The sequence below is a fragment of the Pocillopora damicornis genome, chromosome 7 (assembly GCF_964200805.1).
Source record: "Pocillopora damicornis chromosome 7, jaPocDami1.2, whole genome shotgun sequence".
NCBI classification, from domain to species: domain Eukaryota; kingdom Metazoa; phylum Cnidaria; class Anthozoa; order Scleractinia; family Pocilloporidae; genus Pocillopora; species Pocillopora damicornis.
Genome location: NC_142676.1, coordinates 4,528,521 through 4,549,298, shown reverse-complemented (window position 1 = coordinate 4,549,298; position 20,778 = coordinate 4,528,521). Strand labels below are relative to the sequence as shown.

The following is a 20,778-nucleotide window of genomic DNA, read 5'->3' as shown; positions in this document are numbered from 1 at the left end:
AGCTGAAGGCAACCTTGCCAATGGTGACTCGCTGTACATCACGAAGTTGAATCAGTTCTCAAGCTTTAGAATTTTTTTTGAGAGAGCCTGATGCTCAAGTTGAAAATAAAATTTGACAGGGGAAAAGTATATTATTTAATATGCAACTTTGTGCAGTTTCCCTTCAGCAGAGTGAAATGAAGACATTAAAATCTTAAATTATTTTGGCAGTGGTCTGTGTGTTCACTGGGGTGGTCTGAGCTCTAGGGTGTGGAGCTCAATGGGTTAAAAAACAAAACAAATTACAACAAGTAACACTAACTAAATAAAACCTCGGCAATAAGTTATTACTTTCTTGGCATTTTGTTTATTTTGACACGCACTTTTTTATTACAAATATATGACTGGCTGTTAAAATTTACAGTTTTCAAAGTAGAGTATATGACCACAATGTAACCTTGAATTGAAAAAGAACAAAGCCCTGTTACATTTAAAAAAAGTTCCTATTGTCCATCCATACAACGGCGTTCGCTTTCCCTGTCAAGCCAGTCAGCTCATCGTAGGAACCCGATTAATATGTAAAAAGCTATCAAAAGAAATGAATGTTCAGTTAGCAGTGAATAGCGTTGGAGGCACGCTCTGATTGGCTCCTCAAACTTCGAATACCTTTGCTATTCACTCTTAAGCATTTCACGCGCGATTTGCGCCCGAAAATATTGTGTAATCGTTATAAGAATAATGAGTTAAAATCATCTCTTTACCACGCTGCTTCACGGCTCGGTAAATGTTCACCACTTGCCACCTCCACTTCGGAGCTTGACTCGGGAATTCGTTTCTGGTCCAGTACTCTTCAGTTGCCTGTGATGAATTCGAGACGAAAACTTCCGTGAAAATGGTGAACACAATATCACATCAAGTCAAGAAAGACAACAAATGATAATATACAGCTTGAATGGTTACAGGTTGTAAGGACAAAAAAAAATTTCGAGTTGTACTGAAACCCCCGGACATTTTTTGTTTGCGGTTGTCGCCGTCTCGCTTGTGATCCGCTGTATGTTGTATTATTACAGGTACCATGTTGTCCTGCACTTCTCTCAGCTCGAGAAAAATAAACTGTAGGTTCCCTCTCTACTGGAAAGGCTCTTTCATTATCTCTGGCGCACACCACACGTACTCTTTCATTCCGTGAGGGTCGGATGTTTTTTACCATGGTGTAGATCTTGATCATACAGCAGAAAACAACCACCAATAAAACGAAGCAAGCCGAACTGATGGTCTCAGCAATCATGACTGAGTAAGGTGTTCGAGGTTCGTCAATGTTTTCAAAAGCGTCTGAATAGAGAGGTGGCCAACAAGCAAGCTGCTTTAGTCTTAAATTGTTCCGCCGCAAATAAAAAGAACTGCGCTCTACTCACAAGGATGATTCAATTCTAGTAACTGTTCGATTTGAGGTCTCGGCAATCATTACTGGGTAAGGTGTTCGAGCTTCGTCAATGTTTTCAAAGGCGCCTGAATAGAGAGGTGGCCAACAAGCAAGCTGCTTTGGTCTTAAATTGCTTCGCCGACAAAAGCCTTAATCTGCAAATTGTTCTTTATTTTCAAGCATAGAGCCAAGATCAAGTGCCGGAGGAACAAGTATGGTGTCATAGTTTTATTCAATTCGATCCTGTGGGTGAAGTCGCGCGTCTGACCGCAAGCAATACAAATTACATTATCTCGAGAGGAAAACACAAATAAACCAACGCAGTTAGTTACTGTTTTTAGGGCCATCTAGTTTTATTTGTACACAGACTTTTTTTCTCAAATCGGCCGTTTTAAACACAGTTTCAATTGTAAAGTATATGCATGAGTATTAAGTATAAAGTATAGGCCGTTTTTCATATTAAAAAAATATATCACTGTTGTCCATCGACACAATGTCATTCACTTTCCCTGGAGAAAGCCAGTTCACCACAGGAACGCGGAAAATTTGTGGAAATCTGTTAAAAAGAATGAATTTCCAGTTAGCGAAAGAAGACATGCAGTAAATGTGACTTAACAGTGGCCTTTGTTTTAACCAGACCAACAAAATTTGCAGATATACTCGTGTGTTTTTGGAAGGTTGACCAGACGAAGAAACGAAATGAAAACTTTGAAGTGACTCAGCCGAAAACAAAAAACATTGCATCTACTTTGGATGGAAAGAGGTACACAATTGTGCGTAAATCCTACCGTACAGAAAGAACACCGAGGGGTTCCAGGAACGATTTGTCGTGTCTATTCAGAGCACAGAAAATGAAAATGTACTTGTATATACTTCGAGTGGTTTTGTTGTAGTGTAAGACTGCATAGAGATGTAGTAAAGACACAATCTTATCGGTCGAAGTGATAAGAGAAAGGAACTTTGATTTTGAGGATCTTCCGAATTAATGGCACTATGTAAAAAGCATGTAATCTCAAGACTATGATATCTTAAAGACCTTTTTACCTTAGTAAGCCTACTCAGGCAAGTCCACGGCGTCTTCAGTGGTACACTGTAGCTCTGAATATGGTGAAATTTACGAACGTTAAGGAAACAGCAATAAAAGAATATGCTTAACAACATCTTGATTTCAAGTACCCTCTGAGCAGTATTCTTATTGAACGTGTACGGTAAATAGAAAAGTACATATTTTTTTAAATTTTCGCTGGATTGCTGGCACGTTTTGCTATTTTGGCTCCCAACCTCCGCCCGAAGGAAACTTCCGGCTTTCGTGAAAAGCCAAGAAAGACAACAAAACACAAAATAGTTCAAGGAAGCGAAGAAAAAAGAAAAACTTAACTTTCAAGTTTTGTATAAGACAAAGTAAATCTTTCTTACGTTGCCTCCTAAAACGTTCGTCATGCATTTGTGGCTGTCGTCGTATCGCTTGTAATCCGCCGTAGGTTGTATTGTTACATGTAAAACGTTGTCTTGCGCTTTCCTCAGCTCGAGGAAAAGAAACTGTGGGTTCCCTCTCTACTGGTAAGGCTCTCTGATTCTCTCTGGCGTACTCCACACGAGCTCTTTCATTCCCTGATGGTCGGATGATTTTTACCATGTTGTAGAGTTTGATCATACAGCAGATAACAACAACTAATAGGACGAGGCAAGCAGAACTGAGCATTTCGGTGATCATGACTGGGGAATAAGCTCCGGCTTCGATGCTATTACAGGCGTCCAAATAGAAATAGGGCAATATGCAAGAAGGGTTGGTCAGTAATTGCTCTTCTGCGAAATAAGGATTTATTGTAGTCGAGCTGAACTTACGAATTGTTGGTTTGCATTTGATGTCACTCCGGAATTTCACAATTTTTATCGGCCGTCTTTGTGTACAGGAAGCAGGTTTGGTCAGTAATTGCTCCTCTGCGAAATGAGGTTTATTCTAGTCGACCTGAACTTATGAATTCTTGGTTTGCATGTGACGTCACCCCGGGATTTCATAAGTTTTATCGGCCGTCTTTGTGTACAGGAAGTCATTACCATATGTCATATAATAATAATAAAGATCTTTATTAAGAAAGAAACACGTCCAGAAACAAAACGGCTGGACTTACAATTTCCTACATATATCTATCTATTATGTATATTCAAGACTAAGTAACTATTCTCGGGGTTTTTTTATTTTGAATTTAAATTTTTTTTTTTTATGATCTTCATGCTTCGAAGCACGTTCGTCTCGCCTGTTCAGTTGTGGTTTTCCTAATAAGGCTTGTTTACAGTTTAGATTACCTAAGTTTAGATTGTTCTGGGAGCTGCGGTTATATGTCATTCGATTTGCCCCGATGAATTAGCTTACATTGCAAATATCCTAAAAATAGGGGAAACAATCCCCTAATGCGCCAATCACAAGTTCGCAATTTTGGCTTCGCTGTGGAAACTTCAAACAAATAGCAGATTCAGAAAGCTCAAACACTAGCACTTAAAAAATGCCGTTGGAGAGTGTTTGGTCAGAGCCGTTGAAGAAGGATCAAAGCGGCCATCCAAATCTTTGAAAGGCTTCAAACTACGACGTACATCAAATTTGACGTTGTCGAGAACTGGTCTCGCACGACACACTAAAAACTGATTGCGTTTGTCCTTGAGAACCATAGAATACGCAACAAATACGTACAAAAAATACTTTTACACATTCAGAATAAATAAAATTACATTTACCAATAGTGAGAGGAGAAAGGAACTGCTCAACTTTTACGGAATGTTCGGTAAAAATCTGCCGATTTCTGCCGCTTTCATCGCCATATTGAACGCCATCGGAGTACGCACACCGCCTGTTCACAAATGTCAGGTAAATGTATTTCAGGTAACCAACCCTTTTATCTCTGCGAAGTGCTCGAGTTTATTATTTGAATTTTCAAATAATTAATCTCTCGAAGGGATTCGGGATGTTGCGAGATTTTTTCTTTCGATTTTATTGAGGTTTCAGCGTTTCCAGAAAGTCCAGAGCGTGTTGTGCTGTGTCTTACTTGCCGAAAGGTTGCATAGGAACAATATTCTCGTCACACGATCACAATTCTCGTCAGATTTTGCACCAAAATTAACGGCATTCGTTGTAATGAACACTACGATGTATTATTTGGTATGATAGAAAAAAGAAAGAGGGGCGTTGATAAATCAAGAAGAAACACGGATGGCAAAGAATGAAGAAGATTGAATTAGATTACAAATGACAAACTTATCTTGGAAGGTAAGGTCTATTTTCAATATGCATAAGGTGTGACGTAGCTGGCTGTTTCGTAACTTTCCAAAATAGCACCTTAACAATTACGAAGACGTCAGAGTCTGGCGATCTGCAGACAATGCAGAGTCACTCGCCCTCCGGGGTAGTCTTAAATCATGTGAAACCATTCCTCGCACAACTCGCACAGAACCATGTCGTCCCAACACTCGGGCATTGAATAATGACAAAATAAATTAGTGTCACAAGTTTGTCTCCTATTGAATCTAGTGGTGTTCGACTATCGCGGAAAAGGTTCAAAAACAACCTCTCTCCAGACATCAAATTAACTCTTGTGCATTTTCCCTTAGTCAAAAGAAACATCCGACGGGACGCCAGTTCGTATGCATTAACGATACGCATGTTTTGAATGAAAAACATACTTTAGTACGCACTGGAACGTAAAGTATCATCCATTTTTACTAGAACGTTGAGGACGATGTTTTCACTCAGTTTTGTTGGGGGTCCAAATCCGCGGAGGGGGTCCAAATCTGCTAGCGTATTTGGACCGGGGGGGTCCATATCCGCTAGCGGATTTGGACCGGGGGGTCCGTATCTGCTAGCGGATTTGGACCGGGGGGTCCAAATCTAGGGGGGTCCAAATCCGCTGGGACACCGGCACTAGTATGGTTTCTGTAACAGAATTATCTACATAGTCATGCGTGTCATACAACAAAACTTTGAGGATCAACTCGTCGTCTCCGACCAATATAAAAGGTTAGCATTATCATCATGATGAGAACGGGGTGCCAAGCAAAATAATAGGACTCAAGCCGTTGAAATGAGACGATTCGGTGGTCAGTAAAACAGAGGCATAGACAGAAAAAAATCGAGTTCTCCTGACAGGTTTTAAACCTAGCAGTATAAGAACAAAGTTCATTATAGTAAAGAAGTACATGAGAATGATGACCGACATTTTTTGGGCGAGGCCAAAAAGCGGAGTATCTGACGACAATGTAAACTTGAATTGAAAAAGAACAAAGCCCTGTTGCATTTAAAAAAAAGTTCCTATTGTCCATCCATACAATGGCATTCGCTTTCCCTGTCAAACCAGTCAGCTTATCGGAGGAACTCGATTAATATGCAAAAAGCCAGTAAAAAGAAATGAATGTTCAGTTAGTTGTGGATAGCGTTGGAGGCGCGCTCTGATTGGCTCATCAAACTTCGAATACCTTTGCTGTTCACTCTCGAGCATTTCACGCGCGATTTGCGCCCGAAAATATCGTGTACTCGTTATAAGAATAACAAGTTAAAATCATCTATTTTCCACGCTGCTTCACGGCTCGGTAAATGTTCACCACTTTCCACCTCCACTTCGGCGAATAATTGTTAAATAGCCAACAATTTATGAAAAAAGCTTGACTCGGGAATTCGTTTCTAGTCCAGTACTCTTCAGTTGCCTGAGATGAATTAGAGACGAAAATTTCCGTGAAAATGGTGAACACAATATCACATCAAGTCAAGAAAGACAAAAAATGGTAATATCCAGTTTGAATGGTTGAAGGCGGTAAGGACAAAAAAAATAATTTTCGAATTGTACTGAAATACACGGGACACTTTTTGCTTACTTTGTCAACCAAAACGTTCATCATGCATTTGCGGCTGTCGTCGTCTCGCTTGTGATCCGCTGTATGTTGTACTACTACATGTACTGTAAACTGTAGGTTCCCTCTCTGGTGAGGCTCTCTGATTATCTCTGGCGTACACCACACGTACTCTTTCATTCCGTGATGGTCGGATGTTTTTTACCATGGTGTAGATCTTGAGCACACAGCAGGAAACAACCACCAATAAAACGAAAGAAGCCGAACTGATGGTCTCAGCAATCATGACTGGGTAAGGTTCGTCGATGTCTTCAAAAGTATCCAAATAGAGATATGGCCAACAAGCAAACTTCTTTGGTCTATAATTGTTTCTCCGCAAACGAAAAAGTCTGCGCTCCACTCGCAAGGCTGATTCAAGTGTGCCAACTGTCTGATTTGAGGGAGAGCTTTGAAACAAGATGAGCACGTCATTCGACGCCAAGGTTTGATTTAGTCGGGAGAGTCAGATTTAAATGTGACAGCAACAAATTTCTTGATCAAGCTCGTGGGTGTGTGACCATATATATTTACGTCACAAATCATTCACGGATTAACGCTAATAGTTGCTATTGTTTCGTTTAATAAATAGGCGTTGCCTCGTGTTGACAGATTTATTCGATGACAAGAATCGTGATTGACATTAATTCAATAGATTGATTTAAAAGCGTTAGATTATTATGTTTAAGTCAGTTTTTCAGCAGAATCGAAGTGAGAAAGAAGTTATTTTGTTATCGTTTTTCTGTCTCTAAATCCGCTTACCTGGAGAATCTGCTAACCCGTAAAGTGAGACTGTTGTAACGACCCGCCACAGAAGTAAGTTTATATTGAAGTTTTTGAATTTAGTTACAAGATAAAGACTTGATTTGCGTTTGTTCTAATTGCGAATTATAAATGTATTTCTTTTAGATCGAATAATTATTAAAGCTTGGCTTAATATTATACGGTTTGTGGTGGTCATTTGATCTAACCAGTTCCGAGTAAGGAAACAGCTATCAATTACCTAATTCCTGGAAAAACCCCTCTCAGGCAGTTCATGACGTAATAGACTCGATGATGCAAGAGTCTACTGTCGAAGCCCACCACACCCCACCACCGAGCAAAATTTTTCCGATTTTTTCATTGACCAAAATCTTGAGCTACGGTCTCCCAAATGAATTACAGAACACTCGTGGACGCCAGAGCAAAAACTTGCTCAGCCACTCTCGGTCAACTTGGAGCAAAAATTTACGAAACGTTTTCTTCCCTTTTGTAATCTTTCAGTAAGTAAACGAAAAATAGGACCCCCCAAATAAAGTTTAAAGGGAGCACGATGACCTCAGCTGCAATATTCGCTCGAGATTGATGTTATATATTTAAGTTGAGCACGTGTGTGTAATCATCAGACACTTTTTGGTTTTCAGTTATCGGACGAGCTGCCCTTTCGGCCAATAAAAGATATTCTGGGAAAGCCCCAGCGCCGAGTTGTATCATTCGGTTGACCAACGACCTACTGACGAGCTAAGATGAGCACGTCATTCGACGCCAAGGTTTGTGTTCATCGGCAGAGTCAGATTTAAATGTGACAGCAACAAATTTCAAGATCGAGCACGTTGGTGTGGCCATATATATTTGTGGTTTTACGTCACAAATCACTCACGGATTAACGCTAATAGTTGCTATCAATTACCTTATTCTGGTAAAACCCCTCTCAGGCAGTTCATAACATAGTAGACTCAATTATGCAGGAGTCTTCTGTCGAAGCCCACCAGACCAAGCGACAAGCTAATTTGACAGAGGGCGATATATCGGCATCGTCAGCAATACTGACTTGTTGCGGAGAGGAGACTGTAAAACGCTGATGGACGGTCGCTGAACGGCTTACGGTAGATGGTGAAAAATGAAAGTTAAGTTACTCAGTTTGCCCTTTTGATAGGTTAAAAAAAATTATAAATAGAAAGACAATAGATGAATAAAGTACAATGCACGGATCATCATTAGCTTGATATTTTGGTACTGACTTCGTATATTGGCTTAATAGGATAGGTAAATTGAGGTTAGTGAGTAAAAGGTCATAGTGTACTTCAAACCAGTGTGATTGTTTGTCGCGAGATCAGTTACAACAGCACTGATCATCATTAGCTTGATATTTGGCAATGATTTCGTATATTGACTCAGTAATGGGGTAGATTAACAAATAGATTCCAAGTTGCCGTGCGTCTGTTCAGTAATAGATCACAGATGACGTCAAAATGTGGTAAGAACAGAAAAGACGCACGGCAACTTGGAATCTATTTGTTTTATGTAATAACGAATTAAAAAAAATTTTTAATGATAACGTCATCTATACGTCTGTCCTCCAATAGATCATAAGTGAGAACCAATCAGAATGCGTGCATAACTGAGCTTATTATATAAACTGTGATAAATACGTAAACGTGTAGTTAATGCAAACATACACAAGGTTAGGGTTAACGTTGATTTAAGGAAGGGGTGTGAGTGCAGCAGTTCTGCAGATACTGCTCTTTGGTCTCATAGACATACAGACAAACAGTTAAATATCTGAACATGAGTAAACACTTTGCTATAACGTTACCTTGCAGGAAATGAAAAAAAAGGGTTGCAGTTGCTAGTAAATATTTATTAACTATTCATTGACTTGTATTGCGCAATTATCAATGCACAATTTCAATCGTAATTTTAAATCATCAAACAATTAATTCTAACGAGTCTCTGTCAATGCTTTTTTTACTCGCAATGTTTGCAATTTTTATCTATATTTTCCGTGTCCGCCGGTTGCTCATCCCTTAAAATAGTTCCTCGTAAAAATGGTCGTTCGTTGCCATAGCAATGCAATGGCCCTTCAAAAACAACCTTGACCTTCGTTCGTGACTAATCAACATGTTTTCAGTACATCTGTCGGTGTTTTTATTTCACAATATTTTATATTCTTCCATCTATACTTCCGCGTCCACTGTCGGGTTCTGATTTCTACATTCTACTCAGTTCCTGTTAAAAAAAGTCGCCATTCTTTACCATAACAACGCAATAGCCTTTGATAAGCATCCTTGATCTTTTATCGTGGTCAATCAACAATGATCATTCAAGTTTTTCATGATTATTTGTCAAAAACAGATAAACTTCAAATTTGACTAATCAAACACGGTCGTAAAGGTCATATAAAAAAAAATATTACCGTTCAGACTTGCTTTATCCTGTCCCCGAACCCCCAAGCGATCTAGCGAGAGAGAACACAAGCAATCTAAATATTGCCTTTGGCTTGAAAAGGATCAGACCAATTAACAGGAATTATGAAATTAAAGGAAATATTACCACATCCACTATTTTATTGGTTGTTATTTCTGGTATTTTAACCTCAAGGCGAGGTCTAACGTACATTCCTGAGGGCATCAATCGGCCAATCATCTCGCGAATGTATCGCGTCATCTAATAGGATCATTGAATTTGGACATAGGCTGTTTATATCCGATTTTATCTGCATTTAAACAGAGCACTCGAGTCAAGATTTACTGTCATTTCCCTTGAGATTACTTACCAGTTGTGTTTGATTTTGCTCGCGCGCGATTTAAGAATGAGGTTTACGACCAAGGCGTCGTCTTCGCAGGAGGCTAGAGTTGCTAAATCGGCGATGTCCGATCAGACTTTTACATTTTCCGTGAAAAAATCAGAGGTGTCTAATGGAGCGGCTATGACGGGTTCGGAGAGCGAGGGAGCTGTCGGCGGAGAACCGCTCAAAAAATCAAGTACACTCAACGTTAACCGCGAACAAATTGAAGATTTCACCAGCGTCCGCGACAAAATCTTCCCTGTGATTAAAGCGCGCTCTTGGGTCGACGCCACGAAGGATTTACTTGTCAAAATTGATCCCAAAAGTAAAGCGGGTGTCTTATTCACGCCATTGAAGAACATTCCGGGTACAAAACTTGGCTACACGCTAGCGATTGTTAACGACAGTCACCGCACTGATTCACTTAGCTTCATCTTGACGAGCCATTTAGAAGCTTGGACCACCTCAGAGAGTGTTCTGCAGGAGGTGGCGCTAAAAAATTTGGAACAAAAGCTGGACAGTCTCGGGGAAAATCTCTGGATGCAAAGCAAGACAGGTATTCACTACATTGATAATTTAGGATCGATATCAGCATCTGTTCTCTTACTCCCGCGTTTCATAGCGCGGTTGGATGTAGAAAACGGCGACGCTGTGATTGTTGTGCCTTCCAGTGATCTCTGCATGGTTGTAGGGTCCAAAATGGAGACACGGCTCTGCATCGTAGGAGAAATGTCTCTTCGATATTCCAGCGATCCGCATCACTTGAACGCGAGACTTCGTTTGAGTAAGTCAAGAATGATAATCGCAAATTACACACCGAAATCTTACGCCGGAGAGTTTCCCGTTCCGTCGACGCTCGAAGAAGTCGCTGGCCTAAAACTAAGGGTTACCCCGATTAAAAGGAAAAAATAATTCTTAAAAATGTATCTTTGATTAATATTTTAGTGATGAACACTACCAGACAGAACAAAGGCCACACAATGGGCTTTGTATAAACACTTGAAGACAACTCCGTAAGTCGTCACGTATGGTATCACGCACTGTGCTTACGTTGGTAAACTAAACTTTGTAGAGTTCTTAAAGGAAATAAATTATGAACCATGTTTACATTGGCCTCTAAATAAGAGAACACTCTGTCTGCTAAGCTCTAGTGGCGCAATTTTTGAAATTTTAGCGGCAAACTAGTGACCTTAACTGTATTTTTAGCTCAATGAGACACAAAGTACTTGCAAACATCTTGTTAATTTAATTAATATGCTTAAGTCTGTAAATAGCTTTGGTGACCCGCTGGGTCAGAAGGGATTTGGAAGGTTTACAAAGGGATGTTTATCTTGTCTTGTTCAGGTTGTCTTTGTCAATAATGTGAATACGGAACGGCATGAAAAAAATATAAAAATAATTAAGTCTCTAAGAGATATTTTGGTTTAAATTTTTCTCGTGACTTATTCGGCATCCTTTTCTGAAATATTAACGCTCTTGTAAGACTTTATAAGGATTCTTGTAACACATCGATGCCGGTAGAGTTTGTACCAAGGACTGTGACAAACCTCAGGAATTGCGTGACCAAGACTGTCACACAGCGCAATCTCGTCCTGGGGAGTTTCTCCGTTAGCTTTCAAGATGGCGGCTGATCACGTAAGAAAACTGACTGAGAAACCTCTACGGGGGAGGTTGCACAACCTTATAGCCTGGGCATTGTGTTACACTGAGTAGACACTATTGCATTCTGAGAGGAGGGGTTGGCGATTAAAATAAAAGTTGCCGGGGAGCAATTTTCGGCGCTACCGGAAAGAGTAATTTAAAAAGAGTCGATGTAGTGGAGCTAAATTCTGCATTTACTAATAAACACTAATTTACCAACAATTTCGTGTACGCCACGACCAGTCTCAAAGATGAAGAAATATAGGTTTCCATCTTAATTCCGTCTAGGATACAAATCATTTCAATGGCTCCTTCAAACTAGACATCTCGTTGTGTCGTCCTCCATGACGTATTTTAAGGGCCATCTACAACAAACACACACGTAGAAGCAACACTGTCTTTTTATAATCAAAGGTAATTCGTGACTGGTAGGTCAGTTTAACCCAAAACAAGCAATAACCTTCCAGCCCTTTCTGATGTCCTATAATGACAGCCTTAAATAAATGGGATAGCGCTGAGTGACCGCCTTCAAAATTGCTTTCTGATAGACTAGCACCCTGTGACTGCGCCACAAATTTTCTCGTGTGAAAATTCAAGCTTAGCTGGCCGATAAAACTCGTTAGTTTGAGCCAACAGCTAGCAGTTTTGATAGCTAAGATAAAATCTCCCTAGCCTGCAAGTCATTCAATTTCTCTTTCCTTAAAAAGCGCGTGAACCAAAAGGGAAAAAAAGGTTCAACTTGACGAACTAAGTATGGCAAGATGGGTTGGAAAGAATTACCCTTTTTTCGGCCACCGGGTTAAAATTCCCCAAATGGACAAAGTTTGTGTCACTAACCAGCCTTGTGAGAGGGTGTATATGAGAGAACACAGCGGTTACACGTCTGCACTGCGCGAACGTTGTAATGACTAGGCAGCGTGCTGTCAGGCTGTCAAAACTATGTTCTCTCACACGAATTACAAATAACCACACAAGCCAGTAAGCCACGGTGTTTTAAAAGCGTATAACATTTTTGGTAAAGCTAAAAAAAAGACTGGTAAAATTAACAGGATACCCGAACTTGAATAAGCTTTGTGTTCGTGAAGTCTCGAGTTTTTTTCCTACTTTTGATTCCTTTTACAGATTTCTATGAACACTTCAATTTTCTTTCGCTTAATTTTCGAGAAAGCAGCTGTTTGTTTTCTTTAGAAAATTTTGTGCGGGAAATTGGTGCGGAAATTGAAGCGGCCAAAAATGATCCCTTCGCGCATGCCCGATGTTTGACCGCTGTATTATATGACAGGGCCCTTAACTGCAACAGTTCAAGAAATTAACAGGAAATTAATAAAACTGAGGGAAACTTAAACATATTCATTGACTATTACTAAACTTTTAAAATTACATTTATCTTGGACGTTTGCTACTTGTTCAAAACTATACTTCTCAGTCTAAGAGAAAGGAAGAGCCTAATTGAGGTTTTACACAAATCTATATCAGTACAAAAAGAAATTATCACAGTGTTCCTAGAATTATCTCGACGTTGGACTGCACTTGACTACAATTCCTTTAGTTGTGCTAATGTTGTCTTCAGGAGATTCATATGGGCCTGAGGAATAAAAAAAAAAAAAAGAGAGAGATGGTTTCAGTTGTTTCCTTACTCAGAGTTATGATCTGATATCATCTGAGGTCAGAGCTTTTAATAGAGTCACTGTAACTAGCTGTGTTGGAAAAATAGGGGAAATCTTTAAAGGTGCACTCACTAAAGAAAAAAGAGAGGCACACTGAGAGCAATTCAGTAATGCAAAGGGAATCATTCCTTTATCATAACCCAGTGCAATTCATCATTATTGCCTGCCAAGCTAGAAACGAACCTTAAATATGTGTGTACCTAGAGTGAAGCAGTTATAATAAAGACTTCACCAAAGAACTCAGTGTAAACGGTGAATCCCACAGGGACTGCAAAAAACTGATTATCAATCACAGGAAATTGGCAATGGATTCCCATCTAAATTTATCACCACCTTAGCTTTCTTTGGTCCTAAGTACTAATTTGTCAACTTGGTGGATGGAATATTGCTCTTCTTCTAAAATGAGATTCTTTTTATTTTGATCAACAGTGACCCTAGAAACAAAAGTCTGACACAGCAACTGAAAAGGAATGTCTTTATCTGACTGCAGAAGTTTGAAATTACTCAGTTAAAAGTACCTTAGCATGTTTGAGTTCCAGTTCTGCTCGTTCAGTCTACATGAGGACGAAAATTTTGAAATGATAAGTGGTGAACAGTAGAGCAAGCTTTTTTCACTCTAAAATTACTTTTATCCTTACTCACTGCATCGTTGTTACTTGAGTAGCTTTAGCACAGGCAGCAGAGGAGTCATTTTTGACTGTCTTTCTACTTTGATCCACTGTCTTTCTACTTTAATTCACTGTACAATTCATGCATGACTTTATCATGAGAGTTTATTGATATCCCATCCACCACATACCACCACAATGGTCAGCCCAAGAACCTTTCTGACTAAGATAAGCTCACAGTAAGCTTCTGATTTTTACCTTACAGTTAGTATTTCAATTGATGCATCAACCCTTTAACTCTCAGAAGTGATTAAATGGTAACTTCTCCCATCAAAATCCTTACTATATTCAACGAACAGGTAATGAAAATACTCAAGCTGATCAGGTATAAGTAGTTATCTTGATCTAACATCAAATTCTTGGTACTAATTTACAAGAAAATATGAAGCAGATAGAGGGGAGAATTAACGATCAGATCTTGGGAGTTGAAGATTAAGTAATCAAATCTATTGGTGCTCAATCAACAAGACCTAGTCCCAGTGCAATTGTATTGGAAATAAAAGCATTATTTTAAATGCCTACTAACCATATTCTTTCTGAATTGTTGAACCCTTCTTGTCTTGAAGTCTGTCAGTTCTATTGAGAAAGCAAGATACAAGTTGACAAACCCATTGTATCTGGTACTTAATAAGCTGCATGACCTGTACTGGTCACATCAGGTCCTACTTTTTTCAGATTAACCCTTACATCAGTATACATATTCTCCATACTGTTCTACATACATTTCCAAAGGTGCTGACAAGGAGAATTTGTTTAGCAATCAAGAACTTCTCAAGTTTATGATCATTACCTTTATTCTTGTGACCTCAATGTTTAATTCAAATGGTGATACAATGAGTAGAAACTATATTCTAGTCACCCTTTGGAATCAGAGGGTTAAGCGACAAAAACAAGTGCACAAGGAAGGGCATCCTAGTTGTTTTAACTTCCCTGTGATGGTCCTTTTCCTAGTTTTATTTTCCTTGACATCTGCTTTGCAAGAATAATTTTAGGAAATGTATATCACGATTGCAAGTAGTTACCTTGCTTGGCTACTTCTGAAATGTGTTCAAATTTTTCACTTGCAGTTTGTTGGGCAGTTTCAGCCTGAAACAGAAAGGAAAAAAGACAATACCTTATTTCAAGAAGGGGACAAATTTACACATGTTCCTCTTAAGATTTCTCAAATCTAGCTGCTTTTTATCAAGATGCTAGTTGTAACTGCCTCCAGTTTGCTATCAATAGCAAATTATAATATAGGTTGCTCTTTATGTCCACTGTTTTCAGGCCAATTAAATTTGGAATACTGGGTTTTGTGGGGGGAGGAAAACCAGATGACTGCAGAAAAAGTGTCAGAGCAAGGACAAGAACCAACAACAAACTCAACCCCCATGTGATGCCAAGTCCAGGAATCAAACCCAGGCCATGGCGGTGGGAGGCAAGCCCTCTCACCACAATCTTATCCCTGCTCCCTGCTACCTGCTACTCTGCAAACGGCAAAATGAAAGTTCTGAACTCACAACCACAGGTAGCATAATATTGGAAAAAACTGTACACACTGATAACGTTTTCAATTTTTATGTAAGCTTGTTAACCAGAAAATTTGGAAACAAGAGTAAAGATGAGAGGAAGGTAGTTATCACACCTAAACATTATTTACATCTAATAATTTCATGATTACTTACAGCAGCGATTTCTTTACCCTTCACCCTTGCTTTGTCCAAAGCTTTGTTAGCATTTTCATAATCAGCTAAACATCTTGCCCTGCGGTAAAGCAAGTTCTTGGCAGCATCTGTATCTCGCACATAATATCTGAGCAAGTCAGATGTTTTAAGATCTTGGTCAGAAGCAACACGGCCTTCCAACTTGCGAGCTTTTTCAAAGTATTCAGACACCTGACGAAAAATCAGATGGGTAAGAATTGTTTCTGGTTGCTCACATCATAATCATGTTCCAAACACATGCCCTAGTGGAGGGCATACAACCATAACCATACAATTGGGTGGGATAATTCTAAAATTATCACCACTAATCAGCGTTACCACCAGCGCCTTTGATTGGAGGCTTGGCATATTAACTCTGCCAATGCTCCTTTAAATCATGACAATGGCGATTTGCTTCCTGATGTCTATTTACAACTTGTCAGAAAAAAAGGCCGCTAATTAGTGATCATATAAAAGGACATCTTGTTGCAGCGTTTAGATCACCCCTGATGAAGGGACTAGACAGGAGTGTCGAAACGTTGGGTCTATGAATAGTAACTTCTTCAGTTACATTCATTAAATCTGTAAACCAGAGTAGCATCAAACCATATCTCATGTTGATTATGTTGATCAACATGTTGGCGTTCATTTAAATACTGTACATTTTCAATCCAAGAAATGTAAACATCAGTTAAAATTTGGATAACACTTAAGAAAAATAGAACAAAACATATTAGGATTCCCATCAAATTTTATGCATTAAGCCCCATCTCCACAGTGAACACAAGCTGATTACAATCCTGTTAGGATAATAAGTACCTTGTTCAGAAAGCGATCTATTTCCATGTATTCACTGGTTCCCATCTGGGAAATACAGCTAGAAATCCTTATGAAGGAGTCAGCCACATTCTTGTGAGTTTTTGTCATACGGTCTGCTTGACGAGTAGAATCCTTTAACCTGGAAAATTATATTACAAAAGAAATAAATTAGAGTAGAAAAAATAGCCATTTTTTCTATTTGAAATCTAGTCACTGTACATGGCTGGACAGAAGTACTTTTCTCTTGACTAAAATATTTATGGAATATTTCGTCTGAAGTGCTGCCACCTAATAAAATCAAAATATTTGCTGAACATAAGCAAACAGACTCCTTCTATGCATGTGGCACTTTTCACAAGTACAGTCACATGACCCTAGTCGTGGTTGCCCCAAAGCGTATTCTATTGTAAAGAGCTTTTGGATTAGGTGTTGTATAAACCAGAACCAAATTAATCACATGGATTGAGATGCTGGCAGAATACTTTTTTTAAGACCAATCAAAGGCTGTAGAAACAAAAAAGCAAAGAAAACCAAGGTTGCTTTTAATAGTCAGTTGCAAATAAGGATGTGATGGACTAGAGGTCTCAAAATTTGTACATTTTTTAAGCATGTTCAGAAGTGCTAATCAAAGTAGATAACCAAGCTTACTTCATGTTATATTCCACTAAAAATTTCTTCTCACCCTCAAAAAACTCATCTACATCCTAAAGTAGAAGAAGGAAAAGTTTAAATGATTGAAAAAGTGACAGGACTAAAATGAAGAAGGATTAAATGTTGTAGATCTAGAGAGAACTTCCTAACCAACATATAATCCAGTAAAACAACATCAAAAATGTAATAACATATGGTACACTTCCTCAGACTATATGTGCTTACATTTTTTTCTGTTGTATTGCCATTTCATTCAATAATCAACAATTATTCACCGGAGTGGAGGTGACTAATTGTAGATATTTTCCTCTCCACTTCACAACTCAATAAAATTCCATCACTTTCACCAATACTAAGGTTTTGTCTCTTCCTCTGCTTGGACATGAATAGTATTTGGTTAACACTATTTACAAATACTAGGTTCAAAACAAAGACCTCTCTTGTAAGTCATATTAAGTTATCACAATTTAGTCAAACGATTTCCTGTGATCAGTTTTATCCACCTTTTGTGATGACAAAAGGACTTCATCAACGCCTTTGGCCAGACCTTTGAAGAGTCCTCCAAGTTTTTCCTTTTTGTTTTTGCCTCTTACATTTAGCTGAGATGAAGATAAGGAAAAAAAAAACAGTTATTACAACTTACAGAAAAATTACGGGGTCTTAATCTGTTCAATCCCCAGATTTGAGATTACATTCTCCTAACTGATGAATGTGTATTTCTTTGTAAGCTACCCTCCAGAATCTTAAGTTAGATAGAGACCAGACAAACTGTTGTATTCCCATCAGCTGTCTGCTTATCAGTGTCCTAAAATTGAGAGGAGAATCTGTTCATTGATCACTGATGGGGGTAAAATTGTTGACAGAGTTTTTGTAACAGATCTCAGATTAATCTTTAAGAACAGAAATGTTAGGTATCTAACTTTTCACTGTAACTAGATCTCCTATTTAAGTCATATGTATACAGTGTACCTCTCCTTTAAATTCCAGAAACACATTAAAGTTGCTGTCTTTTCTCAGAGTAGGATGAGCAGCTAAGCGAGTCAGGAATACTTCGTGCATGGCTACAGTTTTCTTGAAAGTGGCAAGATACTCTCTAAAATTCCAACAAGACATAACTATTAAAGAAATAACTTTTAAAAGGTAATTTTTGTTACATGTTATTCATTTTTTTGGTTTGATTTCTTACAGCTAGCCTGTAAAGTTTGATGAAGGCGTGGCCAACATTTTTCACCTTAACCATAAAGAAGTGTCATTAAATTCAATGATCTTCAATTTTTTTGATCCAAACCCCTTTTCAGCTTTTCCAAAATATATCTTAAGATTTTATACAGTTTTAACAAGTATTCTGAAACTATAGTTACATGTGGGACTCTATTGTCAGTTCTGAGAAAAAAAGATATAAGCTTGATGGGAGAAATTGTCTTTATCCAGGGTTTCACCAGTAGGCAGGAGCTGCATACCAGATCCAGCATTCAGGCAAGTTAATAATTGACCAACTTTTTAAAATTTGAAATGAAGTAAACCTCAAGTTACCTTTTTAGCCCACATATTATCTTGCAGTACCCTTCCATTTTAAACCTAAACCCAGCTTTATCTCTGCACTGTACCTGTTCTTATACCAACACTATTACACTTAAACTTACGCTTCAAGTTCTTGTTTCATTTTTTGAAACTCCTCCTTTGTCATAGTATTTTCACCTTAAATGAATAACACAATTTATTCAAGAAAATTTTACCAGCAAATGCAGCTAAACCAGTTCAAGTACATTTCTCTACACACTGCCCTAAAAAATTCAAGTTCTTGTTTCATTTTTTGAAACTCCTCCTTTGTCATAGTATTTTCACCTTAAATGAATAACACAATTTATTCAAGAAAATTTTATCAGCAAATGCAGCTAAACCAGTTCAAGTACATTTCTCTACACACTGCCCTAAAAAATTCAAGTTCTTGTTTCATTTTTTGAAACTCCTCCTTTGTCATAGTATTTTCACCTTAAATGAATAACACAATTTATTCAAGAAAATTTTATCAGCAAATGCAGCTAAACCAGTTCAAGTACATTTCTCTACACACTGCCCTAAAAAATTATACACCAATGTAATAACAAAAAAAAACAGATAAGGAAAAAAGTAATCAATAGCTTGCATTTACCTTCTCCAAGTTTCTGCAGCTTTTCACGAGAAACATCAAAATCTGGTTTAGGAGGAGCTGGGGGAATCTAAGAGGAAAAAATTGTAGCTGAAACAATTGTGTAAGTGAATGAAATCTTGTTACCTTTGGACAGCAGGTCATGTTTTCAATGACTGAGCCCTTGGTTAGTTTTTCCCATTTTTTGTTTTTTTTTTATGTAAATTAGGAGTTCCTACATTTTACCTTATGGCTGTAATGACAGAAACACCGGCAAAAATAAATGTCTTCTCATCAATAAAATAATGAATTTCTGCATCTTGTTGCTAACTGGCACTACTTTGCTTACATTTCTACCTGATCTTAATTACTGCCGAATAACTTTTAAGGCTCCATGTTGAATTTTTAAGACATAAATATATACAAAGACTAACAGAAAAAAAAAATGTTTGAAAAAGAGGAAAAACTTAATAAATTAACACTCCTGCTCCTGTCACATTCTGAAAATGCAAAGATCAAATAAATTTGTAACCACAGCATTCCAAACCAACTAACTCCTCTTTACCTTTTCATTTAACCTAGTAATGTGTAAATTAGCTCATAAGCACCTGCAATATTGTTGGCAAAGGTTGGCCAGGGAAAGAGGGGAGGGGTGGGTCCAATGAGCATGAAGTAATGTAACGTGAATGAAGAAAATTTGCGATCCTGAATTAAACCTGATGTTTATAATCAAAATGAAAATGAACCAAGAAAGCGCAGAGCACGATGAGACTTTCATTCTTGACAAAGCATTGATAATATTAATCTCTATTCGATGTTAGCTGCTATTAAGACTATTCTAGTACGTAGAAGCTTAATTACATACAATGATTCCCGCATATTCCTCGTTTTCGACGTATCGGTCATGCAACCAAACAAACTCTTCGTGTTCCCTGACCACGGAAAAGTCACTCTCCTTGAAAACAGGCAGCGTGGTCTGGAAAACAATGAAATTAAATGCCGTTAAACAGCGAACAAAGGCGATCAATTTGTCACCAAACGAAAACTCAGTTTTGTTACCTTCGTATGAACTGTAAACTTAACACGCTCTCTTTCACTTAGTGCGTCTGAAATATCCACCACCAGGGATGTGTCTGTGTTCAAATCCACTGACTGAGTCCGCGTCTGTAAAGAAATTGAAACAGTAAACAGTAACTCTAAAAGATCAAGACAGAAGCAGATTCCTATTTTCGATTCCCAAAAGTGCCACGTTGAGGTACGAGATTAAAGATCACTCCACAACTCACTTTTTCATCTTCCAGCATATCTGCGCTATCCGACGCATCCTGTAGAGAATGTTGAACAAATATCAAAGTAATTTATTATGCACTGGTGAAGAGTTCCGCAATTAAACAGCTGTTTTTCACGATTTCTTACCATCATGGTTGGTGCTGATCTGAGCCAAGGGTTCTCTTTTCGTCACGTGACTGGCGGAACCATGACAAAAATATCCCCTTCTGCACTCCACTAAGGTCGAAGCAATACAAAAAAACAAAAACAAAAAAATAAAAACAACAACAACAAAAAACCTCGTTTGTGACTTAACCGCTAGAGAAAAATTTCGATTTTAAGAATAAATGAAAGAAATAATTTATCTCTTTCTAAAGCCCTAATCAAGGAATTTATGCTACTCCAGTACAAACTGTATCAAAGAACTTTTGA

At 38.3% G+C, this 20,778-nt stretch overlaps 3 protein-coding genes and 1 long non-coding RNA gene across 6 annotated transcripts; 1 reads left to right on the top strand and 3 right to left on the bottom strand.

Moving 5' to 3' along the window:
* Positions 1 to 328: 328 nt before the first annotated feature.
* On the bottom strand, positions 329 to 6,742 carry LOC149042153 (uncharacterized). 2 transcript variants are annotated; one of them, XR_016188424.1, is made up of 3 exons: positions 6,263 to 6,742; positions 741 to 837; positions 329 to 565 (listed from the first exon to the last, which is right to left on the bottom strand). It is a non-coding gene; the product is annotated as an uncharacterized LOC149042153 (long non-coding RNA). The 2 variants fall into 2 exon arrangements; XR_016188425.1 differs by lacking the exons at positions 329 to 565; positions 741 to 837 and adding an exon at positions 5,837 to 6,094 and having other exon boundaries at positions 6,263 to 6,729.
* On the bottom strand, positions 1,731 to 3,381 carry LOC113678787 (uncharacterized). Of its 2 annotated transcripts, none has more exons than XR_016188423.1 (4): positions 3,248 to 3,381; positions 2,819 to 3,073; positions 2,447 to 2,500; positions 1,731 to 1,958 (listed from the first exon to the last, which is right to left on the bottom strand). XR_016188423.1 is itself a non-coding variant. In XM_089212204.1 (4 exons), exons 1-3 carry the CDS (start codon positions 3,262 to 3,264, stop codon positions 2,457 to 2,459), a joined length of 387 nt encoding a protein of 128 aa, XP_089068330.1. In that variant the 5' UTR covers positions 3,265 to 3,359; the 3' UTR covers positions 1,731 to 1,958; positions 2,447 to 2,456. The 2 variants fall into 2 exon arrangements, 1 of the variants encoding a protein (XP_089068330.1); XM_089212204.1 differs by having other exon boundaries at positions 2,819 to 3,144; positions 3,248 to 3,359.
* A 2,248-nt stretch (positions 6,743 to 8,990) lies between the features above and the next one.
* On the top strand, positions 8,991 to 11,684 carry LOC113678786 (uncharacterized). Its single transcript, XM_027195691.2, has one exon. The coding sequence runs from the start codon at positions 9,846 to 9,848 to the stop codon at positions 10,731 to 10,733; it is 888 nt and encodes a 295-aa protein (XP_027051492.2). The 5' UTR covers positions 8,991 to 9,845; the 3' UTR covers positions 10,734 to 11,684.
* Positions 11,636 to 20,624, bottom strand: LOC113678785 (sorting nexin-6). The gene is made up of 15 exons (XM_089212202.1): positions 20,494 to 20,624; positions 20,364 to 20,402; positions 20,137 to 20,241; positions 19,943 to 20,053; positions 19,102 to 19,168; positions 18,593 to 18,647; positions 17,919 to 18,042; positions 17,453 to 17,548; positions 16,947 to 17,002; positions 16,299 to 16,437; positions 15,462 to 15,671; positions 14,820 to 14,883; positions 14,324 to 14,373; positions 13,648 to 13,683; positions 11,636 to 13,047 (listed from the first exon to the last, which is right to left on the bottom strand). The coding sequence occupies exons 1-15, from the start codon at positions 20,497 to 20,499 to the stop codon at positions 12,997 to 12,999; spliced, it is 1,209 nt and encodes a 402-aa protein (XP_089068328.1). The 5' UTR covers positions 20,500 to 20,624; the 3' UTR covers positions 11,636 to 12,996.
* Between the last annotated feature and the right edge of the window lie 154 nt (positions 20,625 to 20,778).